Below are 26,149 nucleotides of genomic sequence, written 5' to 3'. Positions count from 1 at the left end.
AAGAACTAACACAGATACATATGACAACAAAACAAAAGAAGCTTATAGTTTTGTAGAAGAGAGGTTACTCAAAACCCATGACTCCCAGTTTTGCTTGGCAAGGTCTAGAAATAAAAAAGAACGGCAAGTCACTAGTTCTTAATAGACATTGTTGGACCTGAGAACTTTACAAGAATAGATGGTGGGAAAGTCTGTCTTTAGGTAGTAATATTCTGAATGTCCTTTTTAGCCTGTTTAACGGGGGCAAAGAAATAACTGCTGAAGTATATAGAATTTGTCATATTGAAATTTTCATTTCACCTTTAAGGTATTAGTGAATGTGTGAAATGTAATAATTGGTATGTTGCCCAGGACATATATCTCAGTGGGAAAAGAATAGCTTTTTTCCTTTGGCAGGGAGAGACTACTTAAGGCATATGATTAGGCTAATGATCGTTTTTGATTCCACTAGAAAAGTACAAATAGTAATAAATAAGGAGTGTTTCAAATTAATAAAAAGCATGTCATCAGAGAATTATGTGTATATGTTGTAAGTTTCAGCATGACCTTAATTTCTGACCAGTGTCATTTTCAGTATCTCTCAAATGAGCCTCTCTGCTCAGATAAGACTAATAAAACTCCTTAAATTACAAATCAGAAGCTGACTTACACTATGCAAATGAAGCGAGTTCCCACTTTGTGACAGAGGATTCATTTGTAACTTAGATTAGAGGCTCCAGTCTGTATTTCTTGGTGACTAATGAATCTGGCCTCAGCAGACCAATTTCTGTTCCACTCTAGTTAATGGCTGCAGCAGTATCACTGTGAGCATTTTGACTATTCTATCTCCCATTAGAGAGGGAAAAAAGCCTTTAACGCCACTTGGAAGTATCTTCCACCTGCCAGGAAGGTCGTGGTAGCTCACAAGGCAGACAGAACGAGGATATTAAGATGGATTAAGCTAATTAATCTTACCCTGACAGTAGCTTCAAACAACTTTTCCCCCTGCTTATTTCAATATCTTACCTCAAACTAGCAATTTTCATTGTTGTTCTTTGCACAGTGTATGTTCTTTTCCCTCAGTGATTACCAATAGATCAAAACAATTTATACATGGTCTTAATGACATATTATGACTAGGTAAATGGGATAGAGTAAATAAACTTAGTGACTTCATCTGTCCAAGCCGTAGTCAGTGAATAGCTATTGTAAGTATCAGTACAAAAGCCTGTTTTCAATTGCTTAACTGACTAGGTTATATTTTTTTATTTAATGTTACTTTGCCTCGTAATAAACTAGGCCTACAAATATGAACATGCACAACTTCGGCGTTTGTGAAGATTTTATTCTACTTAAATTATTTCATTAAAAATTGTCATTAAATTGTTAGTGTAGGTTTCAATGTTTTGATCTCTTGATTCTTTTACAAATAAATCATTGTTTAAGAACTAAGATATACTCTCAAGTGTTTTCCAGCTGGACAGGGAATTGGAAGAGCGAAATATTCACAGATAATTTATAAACTTTGAAATCATCTTGGCTTTTTCCCAGTGGTATAAGCAGGCAATGTTATAAGGCACAATTTTAGTTATCATTCTAGTTCAGGTTCCATAAAACAGTATGGTTTAACTTTAAAGCATAAATATCAGCCTATTCCAGAGACATCAGTGTTTTCTATGTAGAACATTTAAATCCTGAGGTTATAAGTAGGAGTGACCGTGCATCCATGTTAAGAGCTGACATTGGTTGTACTTCTCTTTGACAAAGGAGATATTGTTAGATAAGTATAAACAAGCCATCTCTTCACATTTAATACCCTTTATAATCAAATAGCAGTCTACTAATCTTTAGTTTTATTTTGAAATGGTAGGATATGTTTCAGGTTGGCCAGATATATATTGTTCAGGTGTTCTTCCAACTTGAAGTAAGAGTATCATTTATCATGACAGATAAATATTACAATTGTCACTAGTCAGTGATTGAAAATCACCTTGGTACTAGAAGCAGTCAAAACTAATGGTAGTTTTCTAATGGATGCAGGCAATTGTGGACACAGTGGACAATCTTCTGAGGCCTGAAGCTCTGGAATCATGGAAACACATGAATTCTTCTGAACAAGCGCATACAGCAACTATGTTGCTTGATACATTGGAAGAAGGAGCTTTTGTCCTGGCTGACAATCTTGTAGAACCCACCAGGGTCTCAATGCCTACAGAAAATATTGGTAAGTGAACATATTGTCAGGTTTAATTATGATTTAGAAGATACATGTTTAAGAGAATGAAGCTTCCCTTCTGAATCTGTTATTTCCCAGAGCCAACTTCTCTCTTTTGTCAAATTATTATTGATCACACTTCATAAAATTAATGCGAAAGCCGAATCTGTCTATATCTTTTAAAAGTTGGTTTTATGTAAGTTTTTTTTTTTTCCAACTGAAAAATCATTAAAGAAAAGAGGCTTAGAGTACTTAAATGCCAGAATATGGATTGCGTAAGTAATGAAAGTGCTTGCTATGGAACTGTGGCAAATGCTTTTCCATTTTATATAATACGTTCCTAATGAATTTAAATTACTTTCTGGAATGTGTTCTCCCAGTCAAATATTTTAGGCACACAGAATTTGAGCCAAATGTTTATACTCAACACAACTGCTTTCAGGTGAAAATGTGGTCAGCAAACTACATCTCCTATAGTGCAGACTATACATGCTTCATAGATTGCAAAATAGCTGCAGATAGTTTTGAAGCACAATTTAGAATTTAAATGCTGGCCATGAGAAGTTATAATTCACTTTTGATGATATTTGAAAAAATACAGTAAGTACAGTAAAATTATATTCATTTAGGCTTGACTGATTTAGAATTGTTGGTTATTCAGAGAAGTTGAACTCAGATGAGATTTGTAGTATCTCTTAGTAAAGTAAAAAAGTTTCCCAAGCATTAATGTTAAAAAAAAAATAGATAAAAGCCAGAAGGGAACACAGACAACTCTTTCACCAAAATCTTCCATTGGTGCAACAGATACTGAATGAGATATTGCTCTGTGGGATGCCATATCTAATTGCCTAATTATGCCTGCTTAAATCATGGGACTTTGTATTTTAAAATGCACAAAAGAAAGGTGTATAGTAGAATCAGTTTATAACTGAATTGAAAACTTTTAAGTTTATAAATTTAAAAACTTGTAAGTTTATTTTAAATGACTGAATTTTTAGGAAGAAATAAAGTATTATTAAAATCATGTTTTTATGTACTGTGAGCTTTGGGGATGATAAATAACTCAATAACTCCAAATTAAATGAAGTCAAGTTATGTAATTTGGCTGGCCATGATCTGGGATTCAGGTCATAGGGAAAATGATGCTCTATCAGAGCTTTGGTAGTAAGGCAAAAATGAATAAAGCTCCCTGATTCTGTATAAAGCTTTCATTATTTTTAGTTAATTTATTTGTCAGTTAGTCTCACAAAATTCCTAGGATTGTGCTTTGAACAATTCTTAAATTTTCCCAGCAGTGTACCTGTAAGAACAAAAGAGTGTAAACCTAATCATCTTAAGACCGTGCCAATTATTTGAAGCGGCATGTTATGACCTACATTTGTTCAAGATCTTCCAATGGCTATTTAAAAAGACACACCTAATATCTCCCTCCTAAACCCTCTCAAGTGTGCAAGAATATTTGATGGGCCAGGGTGACATGCTATACTCCCATCAGCTTCACATATACAGGATACACTATTATTAGCTATCTGAGATATTTCTGTGCCAGTTTGAGACAGTCTGAAAATGTAAATGTCCAGGAATATATTTTTTCTAATACCTGTTTTTCAGAATTCTAAACGATTAATCTTCATGCTATATACTTTTTAAATTTTAACTAAAAAAAGATGGAGCGCCTGGCTAGGTGATCTAACAAGCTCTAAAGAGCTTGTTGTTACTTCTGATCTCAGGATTGTGAGTTTGAGCTCCATGTTGAGTGTAGAGATTACTTAAAAAACTAAAAAAAAATCTTTAAAAATTTTAAAAAATTAAAAAAGAATATTGTGCGTAAGGATTCTTATAAAATGTAGTACACATTTTACTGTCTTCTCAAAAATAATGTCCTTACCTTACCATATGCATGTAGATTACCCAAGAACAATCAGTATGAAAGGTATTTTACATTTTCTAGCATAGTTATGCCCTTTTTGTTTGTTTGTTTCTGAAATACAAAGAATTTTGTGGCAAATATCATCCACGATTTAGGATGAGGAAAGAATTTACCTTTTTCCTAGGACTTGTAGCTTTTTTTTTTTTTTTTTGACACGAAAACTAAAATAGCCTCTTATTCCTTTATATCCTCACTTTCCTGACGCTCTTACCTAAATTCAGGGCGTGGCCACAATATCTTAGGTTATTAAGACCATTTGATTTACACCTCAGTGTTTTATTTATTTATTTGACAAGCAAGGGGAGCAGGAGAGGGAGGAGCAGACTCCGCACTGAGCAGGGAGCCAAAATGTGGGGCTCATTCCTAGGATTCTGGGGATCATGACCTGAGCCGAAGGCAGATGCTTAACCAAATGAACCCCACCCATGAACCCCTGATTATAGCCTTTTTAAGTTAACTTGAAGATATAATTTATATACAATACATTGAGCTATTTAAGTGTACAGTTGATGAGTTTTGACAAACGCATACTCATGTGACCAACAGCATGATCATCATTCTGTTACCTCAGAAGGGCCCTTTATTCTCTTGCAGTAAATCTTCTCGTAGCCCCCAGCTGTCCACCGATCTGTTCTCTGTTATATTAATTTAGACTTGCCTATTCTGGACCTTTAGTTGAATGGCATCATACATTGTGTGCTCTTTTTGATCTTGCATGTTCCTGAGATTCATCTGTGTTGGTGGGAGCATCTGTAGTTTAATCCTTTTTGTTGCTGAGTAGTATTCCATTATAAGGAAACACCACTGTTTGTATTTTTACTCTTTCATTAGGCATTTACATCGTCCCCACTTTTTCACTGTTACTTGTTTTTTTAAAAGATTTTATTTATTTGACAGAGAGGGAGAGAGAGAGCACAAGCAGGAGGAGCAGCAGGCAGAGGGAGAGACAGAAGCAGACACCCTACTGAGTAGGGAGTCCGACATGGGGCTTGATACCAAGACCCAAGGATAATAACCTTGAGCCAAAGGCAGACACTTAACTGGCTGACCCACCAAGGCTCCCCGTTCACTGTTATTTGTAAAGCTGTCATTTTCCCAAGTGGCTGTATTATTACAGTTAGGAAACTGCTGTGAAACCTCCAGTTACTGCACATCCTCAACTAATATCTAGGATTGTCAGTCCTTTTAATTTCAGCCATTTGAGTGGTTTGTAGTGTCATCTCATTTTGGTTCTATTTTGCATTTGTATAATGACTAAGTTGTTTATTGCTGATAACGTATCAACTCTTATAGGCTTATGGGCCATTCATGTTTCTTTTTGGGAAGTGTCCATATATTTTGCCCATTTTTAATTGGGCTGTTTTTCTTTTTATAGTAATGGGTTATGAAGATTCTTAGTATATTCCTTATATAAGTCTTTTGCTGGATAAATGTACTGTGAATCCTTTTCCTCAGTGTGTCTTTTCTTTATTTTTATTTTTTTAAAGATAGATTGATTGATTGATTGATTGATGATAGACACAGAGAGAGAGAGAGAGAGGCAGAGACACAGGAGGGAGAAGCAGGCTCCATGCCGGGAGCCCGATGCAGGACTTGATCCCGTGCTCCAGGATCACGCCCTGGGCCAAAGGCAGGCACTAAACTGCTGAGCCACCCAGGGATTCCCCTTATTTTTTTTCTTAATGATATCTTAAGAGGAGCAGAAGTTTTTCATGTTGATAAAAAATTACTCACCTTCAACATCTAGTTACTCCTATTTCACTCACCATTGTATTTTTTTTGAGATTTTATTTATTTATTCATGAGACACACACAGAGGCAGAGACACAGGCAGAGGGAGAAGCAGGCTCCATGCAGGGAGCCCGACATGGGACTCGATTCCGGGACTCCAGGATCATGCCCTGGGCTGAAGGCAGCACTAAACCGCTGAGCTACCCGGGCTGCCCTCACCATTGTTTTTTAAAGCAAATTTTAGCATCATATTATTACTGTAGATACTTTAATATGCATTCCATGCTTTTAAAAAAACACATGTCATTTTCACACTTTTAAGAATTAACTAAAATAGATTCAAAAGATAACAAAAGTATGTTTACATTTATTTCATTTTTGTAATTTGGTAAGCTTTGTTAAATTGTTTTGATCAGGATACAAAGAAGTCCATGTGGTACGTTTGATACATTGCTTGAGTCATTTCTATCTTTTTAAAAACTTTTTCCTTTCTTTTCTTTTTTTTTTTTTTTTTTTAAGAAATTGAGCAGATGGTTTGTACTGTGAAATTTCCCACATTCTGGATTTGGTTTTTTATTTCCCCCGCTATATCATTTTACATGATTGATATATACTGTAATTGGATCTAGAGGCTTGATCAGGTCAGGTTTAAGTGTGTTTGTTTTGTTTTCTCCCAAGAACTTTCTATTGCATCCTATAAAAGAGGCACATGTTAGATTGTCTTTCTTTGTGATCTTATGATTGATTAGGTGGTTTAGGTATTATCAGCCTATCAGCCTAATCCATCCATTATAAAATTCCCTATCATTTATTTTCCTAGTGGGCTTAGCAGCCAAAATGATTGTCAATTTAGGCTTAAATATATTGTGGTAACAGAACCTCCAAAGTCACAGAAGCCCACAACAGCAAAGGTTTATACTGCTTCAAGCTACATCACCATTGAGGCTTGGCTTTGGCTGTGCAAACTGTCATCTTTAATTCACTCCGTATTGTTTGTACCCGGGATCATAGTTTTTCCTATATGTTATCTTTTCTTCCCCTTTCCTCTCGTTGCAACCACTACTCGGTAATGAATTTGAAAAATACAAGGACAGAAAAATATATTAAAATCCTATCTGCAGCATTGGTTGTGAGCGAGGCTTTCCTATGAATGAAGTGTGTTTAGTGTCAGGAAATCTATTGAACAAGGCATATATTATTTCAAGCATACAGAATATGTAGGTACAGAGAATATCATAAATACCTGTATTCCAGTCACCCAGGTGAACCACTTCTTAGTATTGTACCATATTTGTTTCACATTTGGGAAAAATAAATAATTACTGATAATGCGTAACCCCTCTGGATCCCCTCCTTCTTGATCAGATCAAGAAGGACGTAACGATCATCCATAATTTGTTTGCTAGCATTACTGAGCTTTTTTTATTCTAATTTTGCTCTACAAGTACCTATATTTAACAGTTACTTTTTGTGTTTTTAACATTAATGATTTTTTTTTATTTTTAAGATATTATTCATTTATTTGAGAGACAGAGCAAGCATAAGCAGGGGTAGGGGCAGAGGGAGAGGGAGAAGCAGGCCCCCTGCCGAGGATGCAGGACCCAACCCCAAAACCCTAGGGTCATGACCTGAGCTGAAGGCAGATGCTTGCCACCAGGCGCCCTTAACATTAATGATTTCACACTATCAATGTAGCTGTATAATGGTCTCTTGCCATTATGTTTTTCATACTTAAGCATGTTAATATGTGCATCGCTAGTTTATTCATTTATTCGAGCTAAGATACATCACAATTATTGATGTGATGACATTGAGCTAAAATATCATCACAATGATAGGTACTTTAGTGGTTTATGCTTTTTTGCCAATAATAAGGAAACAGTGGATGTTTTGGTATGTCCTTGTGCCTGTCTAGGCATACATGGACACACACACCTAGAAATAGAATTTTTGAGTGATTGAGCATGCCCATTCTCCAACTTTATTAAATACTGCCAAGTTGTTTTCTAATATTGTTTACCAACTTATATTCTCAGCTGTTAACACCATTATTCTCTCCCCATCAGTCTTTTTGCTAAATAACACTTTGTTATTGACATAAATGTTACCATTCTAGTGGGTTTGAATTGATCACATTATTGTTTTAATTTGCAGTTCTCACATTACTTCATGCCTTTATTGGGTATTTTAGATTTCTCTCTTGTGAATTTGTTCTCCACTTTTACCTATGCATCTATTTCTCTGTAGTTAATGCATTTGGATGCTCTTTGTAGGCTATATAGTTTGAAAACATTTTTTTCTTTTTATGCCTTCTCTTTTTTACTTTGTTTATGGTATCTTTTGTTTTACAGAATAATGAAGTCAAATTTATCAGTCTATTCTCTTAGGGTAGTTGCTTTTGGTATATTGATTAAGAAATACTTTCCTTTTTGCTGTCCTTAAGAAAATTTGCTCTACTTTGCAGTTATCCTGTAACTTTAGAAATGATAAAACTTTGCCTTTTTACAATTATGTTTTAATTTACCTGGAAATAATTTTCGTTTATGGTTATGAAGGAAGAAACTAATTTGGTTTTTGTGTTCTGGGGTTGTTGTTGTTGTTTTGATAATATAGATAATATATTGTTTCAGTACTTTTAGTTCATAATTCATTCCTTTCCCCGGTGCTTTGTAATGATATCTTTATGTATCTGTACATGTTAGAAGTGTGTTATCCATTGCTTCTTTTGTTTTGTTTTAATAATAATATCTGATATTAATATCTGATATTAATATCATTTCTCCTCCTGGAGGAATTACCTGGTTTTGGCATGTCTTTTCCATCTGAATTTAAAACTCAGTTGCCAAGTTCCACAAACTCAAAAAATCCTTTTCCCCCAAAAAACGTCTTGTTGGAATTTTTATTAGAATTAGTCAGAAGAGAGGGAAGCAAACCATAAGACTATAGAGAACAAACTGGAGGGTTGCTGGAGGAGCAGTGGGTGGAGGATGGATTAACTGGATGATGGGTATTACAGAGGGCACTTGTGATGAGCACTGGATGTTGTATGTAAGTGATGAATCACTCCTGAAACCAATATTACACTGTATGTTAATGAACTGGAATTTAAATAAAATTTTGAAAAAATAAAATCTATTTAAAAAGAAGATTTAGGCTGAGTTTATAGATCGATTTTGAAAGAAGTGTCACAGATTTATTTGCCTGTTGAAGTCTCCCAAATATGATCTTGTATAATTCTCCATTTGTTGTGAGGCCTTCTAATAAAATTCTGTATTTTCCCCATTAATATCTCATACTTTTAAAAATCAGGCTCATTTTTAGATAACTTGCAATATTTGTTTTTATTGTAAGTAGTATCTTTTTTAAAATTACATATTCTAATTGTTGCTCAGTGTCGAGGATCACAGTTGATTTTGCTGATTGCACCCTTGCTAAATTCTTTTACTTCAAATCATGTATAGAATCTCTCTCAAAATTACCATGCAGTTAATTATATCTTCTGTGAATGATAACAATTTGCTTTTTTTCTTGTCTTTACACCTTTTCTCTTTTTCTTTTTTTTCTTTAAAGATTTTGTGTATTTGAGAAAGAGAGTGAACGAGAGAGAGCATGAGTGGGGGGAGGGACAAATGGAGGAGCAGACTCGCCACTGAGCAGGGAGCCAGATGTGAGGCTCCATCCCAGGACCCTGAGATTATGACCTGAGCCAAAGGCAGACACTTAACCAACTGAGCCACTCAGGCACCTCTACACCTTTTTTCTTGAATTACTGCATTAGCTAGGTCTTTTAATACAATTCTAATAAAATCACTAATAGGAATCATCCTGACCTTAAAAAGAATGCTTCTTGAGTTTTTCACCATTGTTTGCCTGTAGGTTTAGATAGATAAACTTTATCTGATTACAAAACCTTTACCTGGGCAAGGATTCTTTCTTTTATTTTATTATTTTGTGAAGTATTTTTTTTAATTGAATGGGTCTTGGAATTTGTTGAATTCTTTTGGTTAACAGTGTTTTGTCTTTATTTCTTAATTTGGTGAATTACATTAGTATATTTTCTAATGCCCTTTTGAGTTACACTCACTTTTTTCAAGATATTATACTTAAAATGTATGTATAATTTATTAAATATTTTTATCCTTTTAATAAAAGAATACCCTGTCATTTCTTCCCTTGTGCTGTTTTATGCATCAAGATTATACAAGTCTTATGAGTTGAAAAGCACTCTCTATTCTAGAGCAGTTTTTTTCAAGATTCAGTATATATTTGGCTATTGGCTTTTTTTTTTCTTTTAAGATTTTATTTATACATGAGAGAGACACAGAGAGAGGTAGAGACATAGGCAGAGGGAGGAAGCAGGCTGCCTGTGGGGAACCCAATCGGGACTCGATCCCAGGACCCTGAGTCACACCTGGAGCCAAAGGCCGATGCTCAATCACTGAGCCAGCCAGGCATCCCAGCTTATTTTCTTTAATGGTCATAAATTATTAGGGCTTTAATTTATTTTAGTCAGTTTTTTGTTTTGTTTTGTTTTGTTTTGTTTTGGGGAAGTTTTTCTTTTTGTGTGTTTTTAAATTTATTTGTTGTTATAAATTTATTAAGATTAAATTGATGATTCTCTACAAAGGTCTGTATTAACAATTCTTTTAAAATTCAGATTATTAATTTTTTTTGCTATGGACGTGATTTTTAAACATATATGTTGAATGAAGTTAGCATTTGATAAGTAAATATTTGTTGAATGAAATTAACTCTTTGGGGGCACGTGGGTGGCTCAGTCAGTTAAGTAGTTAAGCGTCTGCATTTGGCTCAGGTCATGATTTCAGGGTCCTGGGATCCAGCCCTGCATGGGGCTCCCTGCTCAGTAGGGAGTCTGCTTCTCCCTCTCCTTCTGCCCTTAGCGGCCTAATGCTCTTTCTTTCTCTCTCTCTCTCTCTTTCTCAAATAAACAAAATCTTTAAAAAGAAATTACCTGTTTGTACACGTATGCCTATATTTGAAACTTTTCATGAAAACTCAAAGGATTTCAGTCTTTCACCCTGTCTTCTGTCTTGCTTTAAGAAAATTTAATAATTGGGGGAGGGGGGATGAAAATTTAATAATTGAGAGTCTCAGTGTAAAAAGAGTGAGACATACATTAAGTTATATTTTTCTCTCTTCTTCCTCCACTTTTCCTCCTTCCCACATGCATGGAATCTGGTATGAAGAGAGGAGATCACCTTAGCCACCTGCTTAATCCTTCCTAAGCAAAAACCAATAAAATAAATATTTTAACCAGCTTCTGCAGCTTATAGAACTCTAAGATTTATATGACTCTTACTATAAACGTGTATTTCAGATGCTTGATGTGTGGTCCAATAGCTTTTAAAATCCTCCGATGTTATGATTCCATATTTACAACTAAATCTATTTGTACTTTACAGAACAAATTTGTGAAAGATTAAAAAGAATAAATTATTATCCAAAAGTTACTGTAATGATTGATATAAGCCCATATTTGTAAAAAGAGGGTGGGTGAATTCATCATATCTCTGTATATGTACAAACATATACACATATATTTGTCTGGGTATAGAAATAGCTATACAAGAATATACAGCAGTAGAGTGAAATTCAGAGAAAGATGTACAGACTGTATTTATTGAATTATTTTAAAAGTATTTGTTACTTTAAAAAAAATAAAAGTATTTGTTACTTTTAAAAATTCTAATTATATGAAACTAATGAGTTTTGTATATAATTCCTCTCATTTCAACAATAAAATGACATATTCTGATTACTAGTATAAAATAATTGACTTTGGTAGAAACAATAATACTTTTCCATTCTTTTTAAAAATTAGATGAATATTGATGGAAAGTATTACAACTTTATTGGAATTACAACAGACATGTTTATGACTATTTTATTTGAAACAAAGTTTAGCAACATTGGTTTTGTTGATTAGGTAAATGTCCTTTGTGTTATGTGTCAACTTGTTTCCCTTTCTGTGAATTTTTGAACTTTGGAGTAAATTACAGTGGTTAGTAAACTTTTACTATAAAGGCCCAAATATTATATATTCTAGGCAACTAGATAACGTGGTCTAGGTTGCAGATACTTAACTGACATTGTGTAGCACCCAAGCAGCCATAGACAATAGGCCTATGAGCCTTTCATGGATGTATCTTAAAAGTTTATTTACAAAACGAGATGGCAGGCCAGATTTGGCACACAGAGCCTATTTTGTCCTACTGAAATATATAAATATTAATAGTTATTAGTGAGAATTAATGGGAAGTTTTAAATAATGCCAGACATTTTTTCATAAACATGCTACACCAGTCTCACCATATTTAGAAATCAGATAAAACCAAGTATTGTAACATTGAGCTATGCAGTCTCAGTGTCAATTAAAATGTATCATATACAAAGAAAGAAATACATACATGCAATCGAGGCATTCAAATTTATACTTCATATTTCATTTTGCCATTGTCAAGGAATATTCATTGAAAAGTTATTTAATGTAAAAAGCCAAAAAAATCATTTTGAATATGTTTGTGTATTTTAATGATATAAATGAAACTTTGAAAGTTATGTGTTTTCAATTCATGCTGTCTTCATATTCATAGGGTTAAACTGTGGAATTAGTTGATTACAAAAGATACAAAACTATGAAAACATATTGATTATTATATGAAACTATTTTAGAGTAGTCAAAGTTTAAGACCACCCAGAGTAATTTAGTTTGTTCATGATTTTGTTGAAAGAAACAGTCAAATTTGTGGAGTAGAAAAAGGCAGTGGTTTTCATGCAATTATTATTTGCCTCTTTGTAGTTTAAAGAATGCCCTTTTTTCCTCCCTCTTATTCTTTGCCTCATCCAGTTCTGGAAGTTGCAGTACTCAGTACAGAAGGACAGGTCCAAGACTTTAAATTTCCTCTGGGCATCAAAGGAGCTGGCAGTTCAATCCAACTCTCTGCAAATACTGTCAAACAGAACAGCAGGAACGGTAAGATGGAGCAGAGTCTTTTAAAAAATAGGTTTTTTTGTTTCATTTAAATCTATTAATCCTAAAATGCCGAATATTTGACTCCTAATATAACAATACTGCCTGTCATTTAAAAGCAGATTTAAAATAACGCTTTACTCTTTCCCAAGAAACTTAATCTAAATAAAGAGTCCACAAGGATTTTTTTCCCTTTTATTCTTAATTGAATGTACCTTGTTTATTCTTAAGCATATTTCCTGTAAAGGCATATGATTATTTTTACCTTCCTAGGGCTTGCAAAGTTGGTGTTCATCATTTACCGGAGTTTGGGACAGTTTCTTAGTACAGAAAATGCAACCATAAAACTGGGTGCTGACTTTATTGGTCGGAATAGCACCATTGCAGTGAATTCCCACGTCATTTCAGTTTCAATCAATAAAGAATCCAGCCGAGTATACTTGACAGATCCTGTGCTTTTTACCCTGCCACACATTGATGTAAGTTATATATGCTAATGAAGTAGTGGAAGGTTATAAAACCAGTGAGGAAGGAAAGCAAAACCTGGCACGCTGAGGATGGGGAGAGAGGGAATGAGGAGATGGCAGAGAGGAAAGAAAAGACCTTTACATTTGAATTTCAAATGTTGGACTAGGTCAGAGACATAAGTTTATTTAAGTCTGTGAACATAAAATTAAATGAGCCTGGTTCAGTGATTATTAGAACTTAAGTGTATTCTTAATGAAAGCTAATTCAGTAATCAACAGGAAAATGTAAATGACTGTAATTTGTTTTGGAATGAAAATTAACTCTTACCTTAACAGCAGGATAGCCAAGTATTAACTGTTAGGACTCTGCCTTTTTTAAAAGTGTGGCAGACCTTTGTTTTTGTTTTTGTTCTTTTTGATTTTACTGATCATGTGTGACGCAATTGTTATCAAGCATTGGGTTTTTAAAAATGTAGGCTTAAAGAGATGTGGTTCATCTGCCGTGCCTTAGAATGAAGTTGGTAGTTAAATCATACACTGTGTTGGAAGCTTGTCTGCAGAATTTTGGTTTCTGTTATAAGCAGAGTGAAAAAGTGCCCACAGATAGCCGAGTGGATCTCCAGAATTGGCAAAGAAAAATAAATGTGTGCAGCCATTCTCTTATACCTATTGCAGTTGGTTCACTCTCTTAAAAATCTTGACATCACTAACATGTCACTTAGAGTAAAAATGGGCCCCAAATTGATTTTTAAAAACTTGGTCCTCATAGAATTTTCTCAGAACAAATTCATGGGTCTAATTTTGTCAGAAAAGAAAAAAAAAATGATTCCAATGTACCATCAGTATGTAAAATCATAAGATGGAAATTGTAATTGTGTAAAATGGGTCTTTGGTAATTTAGAGTACACTTTAGAGTGTTTCGGACTATAAAACCCCTTTTAAGTTAGATATCTGCTTTGTATAACATAGTCTACAATTTTGCTGATGAAAAACTTTATAGTCCGAAACATGCAAAGTTTAATCTAAATTACCTTTTACACATATTAAACAATTGCTATTGCCATCTTAGAGTGTAAAATCCTAATTTTATCTTGTCATTTTATTTCCCAGCCTGACAATTATTTCAATGCAAACTGCTCCTTCTGGAACTACTCAGAAAGAACTATGATGGGATATTGGTCTACCCAGGGCTGCAAGCTGGTTGACACTAATAAAACTCGTACAACGTGTGCATGCAGCCACCTAACCAATTTTGCAATTCTCATGGCCCACAGGGAAATTGCAGTAAGTATTTGCACTTCTAATTAGTAGCAGAGAAAAACCTCAGAGATTCAAAACAGCTTGTATAATAGTCCCTTCTTTGGGTGCTTCTCGGAACTAAAAAGAAAACAAAGTAGTGTGGATTTCTAATTGTTTCTACACTGTCCATATATTTTAGGAAGTCTTGATACTATATTTATTGTTACTTCTCAAAATCATGTGCTTTACAGACTCATTCTAAGTTTTTCTCCTGTGGGCAGGTGTTTGGCAGAGGCAGTCAGAGATTTTAAAAATGAATAGCAATAGGTCCTACAAAAGAGAATGAGGCTCTAAGGTTTAACCCATCCTCCCCATCTTGAATGTTTGAATCTTATTTTACAGCTTTTGTTTTAAGTTTTCTTAACAACTTTGCACACTACTAAAACTGCATATTTTGAAAGGTGAGGATAGCTCCTAGAATGTTTCTTCATATTCCTTTCTGTGGTTAAGAAAATGATAGCCAGAAGATAAAAAATATTTTAAGAAACATAGCATGAAAACTCTCAGATCTATTGTGTATTTTGACTCTTAGTGTGTAAATAAATCTTAAAACTCAAGGAGAAAATGAAAACTTAATTTTTTTTTTGTTAGCTGGGAAAGTCATTAAGACGCCACTTATTTTTAATCAAAACTGAGTATCCTTTATTTTATTATATAAATATTTGTGTTTATGTAGGTAATTATTTCAGCCGTTATTTTTAAAATAATTGAACTCTTGCATTATTTTCTAGGTAAAATCTTCCACTTTCAGGGTCATTCTTTGGATATAAAAGTTAATAAGATAATATTGAATCCTGTTACATGATCAAATTTTCTTTTTAGTTTTGGGCCCTGCTTGAACACGTCAGAATATTCACAGAGTTTCGTATTAAAAGATGAGCTACCATATATGAAAGCTATCTTACCTTCAGTTGATGCAGGAATACTAATGTTCCCCATATTATTTTTATTTTCAGTACAAAGATGGAGTTCACGAATTACTCCTTACAGTCATCACCTGGGTGGGAATTGTCATTTCCCTTGTTTGCCTGGCTATATGCATCTTCACCTTCTGCTTTTTCCGGGGTCTGCAGAGTGACCGCAATACTATTCACAAGAACCTTTGTATCAACCTTTTCATTGCAGAATTTATTTTCCTAATAGGCATTGACAAGACGAAATACATGGTAAGCACCCCTTCAGCTTATTGCCCTTGGATCTCTGAAAATTATTATAACAGATGTGAATCCACACTTGATGCCAATATTGGTATTTGACCTTGTAACTTAATATAGTTGACAGTGGCAATATTGGAGGATAATTTGTAATAAATTAAAAGCGCAATCATTAGGTATTATTACTGTGAGTTAACTCATTTCTCATATCAAGACGCATTTGCATTTTTCTGGTTGGTTATTAAGACATGTCATTTGAGTAGAAGAGTCCTGGGGATACAAAAATGAAAAGATCCTATTTTTATCATTTTCATTTTGCTTACATAGTCATTCTGACCAGTGATCATTTCATTTCTTCATCTTCTGAGCATTTGTTCATCATCATGAGGCCTCAGTGTCACAAACAGTACTTAATAAGTAGTTAATGCTCTACCCTATGTTCATCTGCATCAGAATGAATTTAGGAATGTTCTACCTATGACAGGAAAAGAAAGTTAGGAATTAGAGCCAGGGTATTCATCATTAGAATGAATTTTTAAATTCTGTTATTGAAAAAATAGAAATAATATATTTGGAAACAATTGCTCTAAAGATGTATGGTGCCAATAATCTAAGTAGAATATTCAGATTTAATTGTGGATAATTCTAGAAGAGAAATTAATATATGCTTTCTTATTTACACTTAATTTCACTAAAAGTAATTATGTCTTACAGTGATGAAATTTCTAGCACACCTGCCATTATACGCTGTAAGCATTAAACTCTTCAAATTTGGCAATGTTTAGAACTCATTTCCATCTATTAAAAAAATTTTTTAAGAAACAGTAATTTACTCTAATGTTGTGTTTTAAAGACAATCAGTGAGCACTGTCAGTGAATATTGTATCATTTTGAGGTGGTCTGTTTGTGTTCATATGTTCTCTTTTGTGTTTTTTGTTCTTTTCCTTTATAGATTGCTTGTCCAATATTTGCAGGACTTCTACACTTTTTCTTTTTGGCCGCTTTTGCTTGGATGTGTCTAGAAGGTGTACAGCTCTATCTGATGTTGGTTGAAGTTTTTGAAAGTGAATATTCAAGGAAGAAATATTATTATGTTGCTGGTTACTTGTTTCCTGCCACAGTGGTTGGAGTTTCAGCTGCTATTGACTATAAGAGCTATGGAACAGAAAAAGCGTAAGTAATTGCAAGCGACCTGAGTGTTTTTCAAGTGAATAATTTTTTAAAGCCTGTTAGCTGTCAGTGAGGGTCCCTGACAGACTAAAATAGCATCTGAAAGCTTTATTGGTAAGAGAATGGGCATGCCGTGCACAAATTACAATCAAGTCTTTTGTAATTCTCTGGGTTCAGAGGATTTGTACTCTGGCGAGGCAGATTCTAAATTATGGACTTTCTTTTTAACACAAAAGATTGACCTGAAACAAATTGAAAAAGTAAATAACTTTTTGGCCTTAGAAAGATATTAAGTAAAAATTCTACTGAACTTAAAGCATCTGACAGGTTTAACTACTCGGTTTTAACCTAATGCTTCATTAGCTCTCTTTGTGCAGCCGACCCTCTAGCTAACTCTCATTCTGAATTGTGACAGTAGCACATTCCATCTCATATGTTCTACTTTGATAATATTTTCTCAGGCAGTTTGAAAGGATTAAAATAAGTCACTGTCTTTCATTTATAAAAAATATAGGTATTTATGGAAAATGACAAAAGGTAGACATAGTCATGTTTCTAAGGATTTTATTTGCTAGAGACATGAATTTGCCTCCCAATTCTGTTTATATTTGCCTTTGATAAAATTAGTTATAGAAAGATTCCTTGGACTAAAGAAAGCTTTTTGACTATGATGATGATGAAAGACAAAGGAAACTCAGTAGGGATTTAGTGTTCTATGAAAAATGAACCACTAAGTAAAATCTGTCTTAATAAGTTTACGCATCATTTACTCTAATTCTATATGAGTGCTATGCTTTGATTTTTTTATCTCATATTCATCCATTCCCAGTTGAGGTATTATATTTATGCTGTACTGTTTTGAAACAAGCATAACAGCAGAACATTTGGTTTGTCTGTTATGTTCCATAGGGTTAAACACTAAGCTCAGATAGAGATCTGAAAGGAAGTTTTGAAGATCAGAACTTTAAAGTGACGAGACAGTTTGGAATATTGAGTTTCAAGTTTTTCTTGGTAAAGTCGGAGGTCTTAAGAATCAGGGATTGGGGTGCAGTGGATTTATTGTTTTCCCCGTATGAGCATAATAATGTATGCCTTTACTAAATTTAAAACCTGAAATGGAAAACAGTAGGTTGAAGTAAGTAAATTACTACTCTTTTACATCAGAGCCAACTCAGGGTTATTAAAATTCTGACAAATGAATGATTTATGGTGAGTAAATTTTCATTATCATGAAAAAGGCAAATCTAAAGACAATTTTGTTTGTTAGTTTTAAGTTCTATATTTTTTGTAATGTGGAGGATACACTGGACCTACTTAATACATACTCTTTTTCTTCTCATAATAGTTGCTGGCTTCATGTTGATAACTATTTTATTTGGAGTTTCATTGGACCAGTTACCTTCATTATTCTGGTAAGCAGACTGTATTTTCCTTTCATTTTTACCTTATTGCTTTCACAGTGCTACTGAAACTGAGATAATTTACTTTATTGTTAATTTATCTTTGCATTCAAGGATTTATAAACATGTCTGGCCTACAGGATAAAATTATGTAGCATATCTTAAATGACATACCGTTATTGAGAGTTTATATATGGGCTGATTAGTACTATTTCAAAAATCCTCTTTCCTTTAAAAAGTACTTTTTCTTATATAATTTACTTTGCTACAATGTCCTGTCATAATCTAAAATCTATATAAGCCATGTTAATATTGCGTGATTTGGGCCTAGTTTAATAATTAGAAAAGGAATAACTGAAATGTGTAGTGTATTTTGTTTTTGAGTAGTGGAGTTTTTTGCTAAGAGTTTTATTAGTTCAGGAAGCTCTGTCTCCAAAATCTGTAATATTAGCCCCGTACCAAGCTATACAGCATTTATAAATTAAATGAATGTTATGGAATTGAAAGAACATTAACTTAATATTTATTATATTAATTTCCACATAGTAATTTAGTTCTTTTAAATAAATATCCATACTCTATATATTCTTTTTAGGGTACAAAAAGATTTTTTAACCATAGATTAATAAATGAGTATTAAATCAATTTTAAACTCATTAGAAATAAAATTACTTTTCTAAGACTTTAAAATGCCAAATAAAGAGGTATATGGGTAGCTTAGTGGTTGAGCATCTACCTTTGGCTCAGGGTGTGATCCTGGGTCGGGGGATTGAGTCCCGCATCAGGTTGCTGCAGGGAGCCTGCTTCTCCCTCTGCCTGTGTCTCTGCCTCTCTCTCTGTCTCTCATGAATAAATAAATAAAATCTAAAAACAAACAAAAATACTGGTCTTCAATTTTTTAAAAATAATTTGATGCAAGTCAAATATAGTGACATTAAGGTGTATGTAGTTTTTTTGTTTGTTTTGTTTTGTTTTACTGCTTACATTACAATTAGTCAAATATTTGAAATATAATTGAATTAAAGGATGTAGCTAAGCTATTTGGAATTTGATATTTAAAACTTTTCACTGAGTTTTAGCATTATGCTGTTACAGATAGATGCTATTGACTATTATAAGATTGAAAAGGAAATGTAAACAAATTTAAATATTGCCTATATCTTTTAAATACATGTTTTAAGGATTTTTTCTTTAACTTATATACATGAGCTTATTAGGATATTTCTGTAGTAAGCTAGTGTTTCATAAAATTGAGAAAATTTTAGTTTAAAGAAACTTAAAACTACTTCAAATGTATGTACTTTCATCCTTACTTAAAATGAATTATTTTATACACTTACACAAAGCAAAATGAAAATTTGAGGTAAACACCTGTATGAATCAAGCCAGTAAAATATTCTCAGGTGTTCCTAGAAAAGCTGAATTCTCATCAGAATTACTCGATCCAAATGATTGCCCTAGTTTTTGTTCTTGGTTTATTTAGGTTAACATAGCCTAAGCCATTCTCAAACTAAATGGTAAAGAGCTGATTTGAAGTGGTATAGTCTTTAAAGACACAGGCTTTTCTTTTTTTTCCCCCCTGAGCCCTTAGCTAAATATATTGATAACTTTAAAAATTGTAAAGACCATTTAAGAGATACTTGGTCTGTTCAAGTATTGTGTTAACTTATGTTGTATTAAGGTTTTGTTTATTTCTATCTAAAAAGAAATACTAAGTATTTCTCTTTAGATAGAAAGTATTTTAGATAGAGTATTAAAAAGTTTTTCACTTGGTCGAAAGACTTTAATATTCTCATATACTCGGCTTCTAGTAGGAAAGGAGGTGAAAGACATTTTTATTATATTGCCCATTTACAGTCTGAGCCTACTATTATTTATTAGTTTTGTCATCATTGTTATTCTGTACCAAATCATGTAGGTTAAAATGTGAAGGGCTTTGTGGAAAAACATTCCCAACTTTTAAAAAAGAAAAAACAAAAACCAAAAACAGCAGGAAGCTGTTTTGACAGTACAGATCCTAGGAGTAATTCTGCAACTGCTTTGCCTCTAATTCTCCCAACACAGAGAGACAAAGAGTGATATAGAGGTGCAAAACCTCTCGCATAACCTAAGCTGAGATATAATACGATTGTATAGCATATTTTTTAATATATATATTAATACCACATACATCCTTCTGATGAGAAAGGATATTTAAAAGTCCATTCGAACACAAATCTTAATAATATAAATTGTATTGTATATACCCTTTTAAGGAGTACTCTTAGAACAAAAATTACTTATTAAAACTCCTGGAAAGGGTAGTTTTGCTTTTCCACCATTTGTGAATTGAAGCCATTTAACTTCGTAATATTAAGTGTATGTTTTTAATAACGTCCTATGAAGAAAAATAACATGCTATGGAAGATAAAACCTCTTGCTTCTGTATTTCTATAGACTGTCTTGCCTACAGGCACTAGAGTTATTATATCTATGAGAAAAGTGCTTGTAAGTAATGAGCAGTGGGAAACCATTAGTATGCCTGAAATGGTTTAATGAAAGCTTGGATCATGACACGTCAGGAGCTGTTCTTATCATTTGGACAGCTCCATCTGCATCGTTAATAATTAATTCAGTTCAGTAAGAGTTCAGCTCACACACTCATTTAGAAGTCTTCTTCAGAGAACACCTCTCTGGCTGCTAGTCCCACGGAGAAATAGGTTTCTGCTTGGCTAACAGCAAAGATCTAGAGATACAAGTGCAGTTTTAGAGTTGCATTTGCCAGGTAGCAAAAGCTCCAGGGAGGACAAAAAGGGTCAGAACATGTGCAGTTCAGTTAGGTTACTTCAGAGTGGTGTTCCTCTTTTTCTGTCTTATCATATCCATGTCAGCACTGCGAGCTGTGGAGTGAATTTTAAGCTGCTAAGCTCAGACGGATGTGATTCAATTGAGCAGGTTGATGACTGTAAAACAAACTGTGCGCTCCTGTAATAGGTGGTACCTTCTTCTTTTTTTAAACTCCTTTGTGTCTTCGTGTCACCAGTAGGGGTGACAATTAGCTATGCCATATCATTAAGTGGCAAATTCTATCAGCAAATTCTACTGGCAGATTATTTATATAAGAACTTATGAAACTATTATTTTGAGGTAGATAAAAGAGTATTATTTGTCATTAGAAGGAATGCCCCAGTTGGCAGTTAACTCTGTTTAGCTGAATAGGAAAATCTGTTTCTTCTGAATTTGCTCTCTCTTTCACCTAGAATTCTAGCAAGAGATAGCTGTCTACCTATTTACCTGCGTGCACACACACACATGCACAAAGAGAGCAGAGTTAAAAACTGATTAATTCCTGAATGAGTTGCCTCATCTCTAGAATTAGTCGTCAGTGTGGGCATTTAGCTGGTGGGTTGGCCAACAGTATACAGCACAGTCCTGTTACTCTGCTTCCTGGTGACTTCTGTGTGAGAGATTCAGTAATGACATGCACTTACCAGGTTTATCTTTTTTTTTTCTTTACTTACCAGGTTTAGACAAATCTTTGTATACAAAGCTGTAACTCTGTCTTTCTCCTTCCTCACTGATGCATGGTATCTTTCAACCTATCCCAATATATGTACTATGTTTAAGCTTAGTAGAATTTTGTTAGAAAGAAAAAAAAAAGTAGAAAGTGTCTGCACTGGAATTTCAGAGGAGAGGAGCAGCACTTGGGCAGTAGAGACATTCTTCTCTCCTGACCTTTGGCCAGCTTTCCAGTAAGAAATAGGGGAAATTCCTTTGGCGGTTGGATTTTATTTTATTTTGATTTTTTATTTTGAATGCATACCAAAGGCAGGAAAAATAAATTGGGAAGAAATAAAAGTGAGGAAAAAGACATCACTTACTGTAATCAGAAAGAAAAAAAAAAAAGCACAGGAGTTTATGGCTGGAAAGAGCCATTTATGTCATGGGGAAAATGCAAAGAAGGACGAATTCAGATTTACAGTCAGTACTTCATTTGAAACTATTTTTTTTTTTTTTTGGCCTGTAAGTGACTATTTTGGATAATAGATTTAATCAGAGATATTTCTATTTGTTCTTTAATTTCTTGTTCTGATTCCCTTAGTTACATTTTAAGAGCATGGCAAAGGAGAAGAGAAAGGGGGAAAAAAAAGTATTTTACTCTACAAAATCATGACTCTATGAGGAGCAGATCACCTCCTGAAAAAGATCACAGACAACAATATTCTGTCTATGAAAATAAATATATTTACATTTATTTAGTACTGGAGAAAAAATCGAACTCTAAACTTTCATTTAAAAAATATTTACACTTCAGGATTTGTTCTATTTAATTCCAAAATGCATTTCACTTTCATACATACTGGTGATGCTATATTCCAAATGTTCAATACCTAAATGACATGAGTATCTTTTTCATGTCTTTAATAAGACTAATAAACATATTAGTGAAATTTTTAATGTGGAATTGTGGAAAAGTATCTTACGTTCAGCTTCAGCTTTTTTTTTTTTTTTTTGACATTTTGCGATATGGCTCACACTATTCTGTGTGCCTTTTTCCATAATTACTTTGTCTTGAAATGATGGTATTTTGTCTTATTGAAAATACCATTGCTTCATTATTTGTATATTTTCAAGTCCTATTTCAAAATCCAAATTAGTGTTGGAGTTAACTATACATTTCTTGGCAACCTAAATATTAGTCAACTGGCTATAATTATTCCATTTAGTTTTTTGAAATTGGAAAAAATCACAGACATTTGTGAAACAGTCTGAGTGCAAAAACCCTTCTGTGGTTTTATGATTATTTTTCTAGTATTTTTAATTGTTTTTAAAGAGACTCACTTTTAAAACATCTTTTTGAAACTTTCAATTCTACGTATGTTAGAAACGACAGCCCTTTTTTTTGGACTCAATTATGAGCTTGTGTGATGTTTAGGTATGTGAGTAGAACACAAACAAGTTTGAGAAAACAGAACTCACTGTCAAACATACTGTTTATCTACTGGGAGTAGGAGTGTGTGGACATTTTAGCCATTTGCTGATTATGGGGTGGTAGTATTTTGCAAAGAAACAGAATTAGTTATTCTAGCAAGTCGATCAGATAGAAATCATTTGAAGAGCACACCTTTAATGATCAGGATTTCTTTGAGGCTGTATTTTATGCATTAATTAATTTATTATTTATCTTCAACTCATTCATCTCTGAATGATTTCTAAAATAGCTTATTCTTTATAGATTAGAATCATTCATATATATATGTGTATATATATATATATATATATACATATACATATATATGTCTTTGTTTTACTAAGACATATTTTACTAAAAGACTCTTAATTTTCTCACCCAGAGTAAACTGGTTAATTTTATTTGTGAAGATGCTGGGCTATGGAGCCAGCACACAGTATATTTAATCTCAACACTGACATTATAGTAGCTAAGTAATCTTTTGCAAGGTCTTAACATCTCAGAATGTAAAATGACTGTCCAAGCGCTTCCTGTTACCTCTGGACATAGGATTATTGATTATTGTTGTTGTTTCTCCCATAATTTTCTGAACTTGTTTTCATTGTGAATGTACCGTATTTGTAACTAGAAAGAAGCTATATAATGTTTAAAAATCTCAGTAGGGTGAGAAGAGAGGATATATCTCACAGTCTGTTTTTTAAGGATTAAATATGTTTTCTATGTCACGTTCAACTTGGTTAGTCCTCAGTCTTAAAGAAAAAAAAAGAAATCGCTTTGTATCATATTTAAACTTTAATTCTAATCTTCAATGAGTAGATTTCATTTTCATTGCAGTTTTATTGGGAAATGTGCTAGTTCTAAAATACCAGATTTTAACCTGGTCGTCTTCATTGAAAAAATAAGTTGGAAATAAAAAAGAAAAAAAATAGGTTGGGATATGTACATCCTTTCAAGATTTCACATTTTCACCTCATTTTCATGATACTTTATATATTCACATTTTTCCCACATTCTTTATTTTCTTGGACTTTATATATTATAATGGATAACTTTCTCCTTCCTGGAGTGTACTACTACCCCTACTATTATTTAATTCCTGAGGGGATAATTAATATGCTTAGAAAGTGATAAACCAAATTGTGGCCCTATATGCGTTAGGAAATTGTGTAAGAAAAGGAAGAGGGGGCAGAAATCAACCCTAGGTCCAGAGTAATGGAATGAAAGAAGTAAATGGTTATATTAGGACATTCAACAAGAAGGGTCGAGACGTTTAAAGGATTTTAACTTTGAGTCTACAAAGCACCTTTTCTTTCCTAAGAGTTGCATCAGTTTGTTTGTTTATTTCAGTTTTGTTTTTGTTTTGTTTTAGGATATTTAGAATTCTTATTTGTAACCATTCTCTAATTTGACTTGTTAAGACTTACTGTTGCATAAAATAAAAACACTGTTGATTTTGCCTTTAAAAAAAAATTAGAGATAGTCTGTACCATCATTCTTTAGTATTAAATCAAGATACTTACTGTACTATCAGAAGGATCTCCCTAATTTCTCAAAGGTAGATATTGTATCTTATCCACAATACAATAAGCAGATTCTTGTGTGGAGCAGTAAGGTAAATAAATATGTATTAAATGAATTGCATTTTATCGTAGTGTCCGTGAAAATATCAACATTTATTTATACCGTAACCAAGTGGAATAATCATTGGAATATAAAGCTAGAAAAATGTTTCTATAAATCTGTTTGCTTTTTCTCTAGACAATAATAAGTTAATTTTTAAGTAGTTTTTTTTTTAACAGAGAGCTTCTTTTGTCCTTCTTTTGTTAATGTTAAGTAATTAACATGAAACGATGAACGCTATCTGCCAACACTTGCAAATTATGCCCATTAACCTCATTTTATCCCTTAAGAGGAAATTCTACATCTAAGAGAAATAATAAGGCACAGTTGACAAAATGAGTGATAAACAGCTTAGATTAAAGCCTTCACTCTGTTCCTAAACTCATCATTAGGAAGGACTTGGTTGGAAAGTTTATTTATTGCTCTATATAATTTTTTCTAATTATAAAATCAGAAGTAGTGATGAATGAGTAGAATAACATCATCATTTTATCAGATGGTATTGTGACTCCGTAAAAATGGTCATCGTATTATAACGAAATTACGCTGAGTGTTTTAACACCAAGGAATTGCTTTTGTCCTTATTTGTCCTTTTCTGAATACACCATTTAGGCTTGTACTCTTCCAGCAAGTAAAGCTCACAAAATAGAACTTTGCTTTGTCTTTTTAAAATATGTAATAAACTGAAGCAAATAAAATGTCAAATCCAGGAGTGATCAAACTTAGTTCTGTTTTTAGAGCATAAAAATGGAACTGCCTTCCCTTTGTCCAGCAGTCTGCCAGGTTTCTGTAGAAGCCAATGCAAATTACAAATATCTCTCTCTTCAGCCAAAACATGTCCTTTCTTCTGAGTTCAGTCACGTTGACCTCTCGAGTCTTCCCTCCATGACAGATTCCATCTCCCCCAGTTTGCTTTTGTTTGCACCTGGATTCTTTGCACAGATCAGTGTTTAGAGGGCCTGAAAACAGCCTTTCTTCAGAATTTACCTACGTCCATATAATAAAGAGGCATAAGGAAGAAAGGACTGATGACTTTTAACCAGTTAGTAGCCAATAAATACTTATTTTAAAAGTTTGTCTTTATAGAACTAATAAATATTTTTCATATTTTTCACTATTTTTTATATATTTTATTTCATTAGATCCTTGCCACTGCCTTACAAATAGATTGGGCAAATATTATTATCTTCCTTTACTCCGTCAAAATCAAAAGCTAGACTCTCAGCTAAATCTTAGGATCCC

The 26,149-nt window shown here is 33.3% G+C and overlaps 1 protein-coding gene across 50 annotated transcripts in view; it reads left to right on the top strand.

The window, feature by feature from the left end:
- The window catches only part of ADGRL2 (adhesion G protein-coupled receptor L2), a 619,577-nt gene that overhangs the window by 580,327 nt on the left and 13,101 nt on the right, over nt 1–26,149 (top strand). For all 50 annotated transcript variants that reach the window (XM_072754766.1, XM_072754780.1, XM_072754755.1 and 47 more), the window contains 7 exons: nt 2,020–2,203; nt 12,724–12,849; nt 13,120–13,325; nt 14,424–14,597; nt 15,569–15,778; nt 16,719–16,939; nt 18,282–18,348. In XM_072754766.1, the coding sequence (XP_072610867.1) occupies nt 2,020–2,203; nt 12,724–12,849; nt 13,120–13,325; nt 14,424–14,597; nt 15,569–15,778; nt 16,719–16,939; nt 18,282–18,348 (1,188 nt within the window). The remainder of the gene's footprint in view (nt 1–2,019; nt 2,204–12,723; nt 12,850–13,119; nt 13,326–14,423; nt 14,598–15,568; nt 15,779–16,718; nt 16,940–18,281; nt 18,349–26,149) is intronic.

Source organism: Vulpes vulpes, chromosome 3, assembly GCF_048418805.1.
Source record: "Vulpes vulpes isolate BD-2025 chromosome 3, VulVul3, whole genome shotgun sequence".
Lineage (NCBI taxonomy): Eukaryota > Metazoa > Chordata > Mammalia > Carnivora > Canidae > Vulpes > Vulpes vulpes.
The sequence above is the reverse complement of the archived record's forward strand: the minus strand, read 5'-3'. Positions and strand labels throughout refer to the sequence as shown.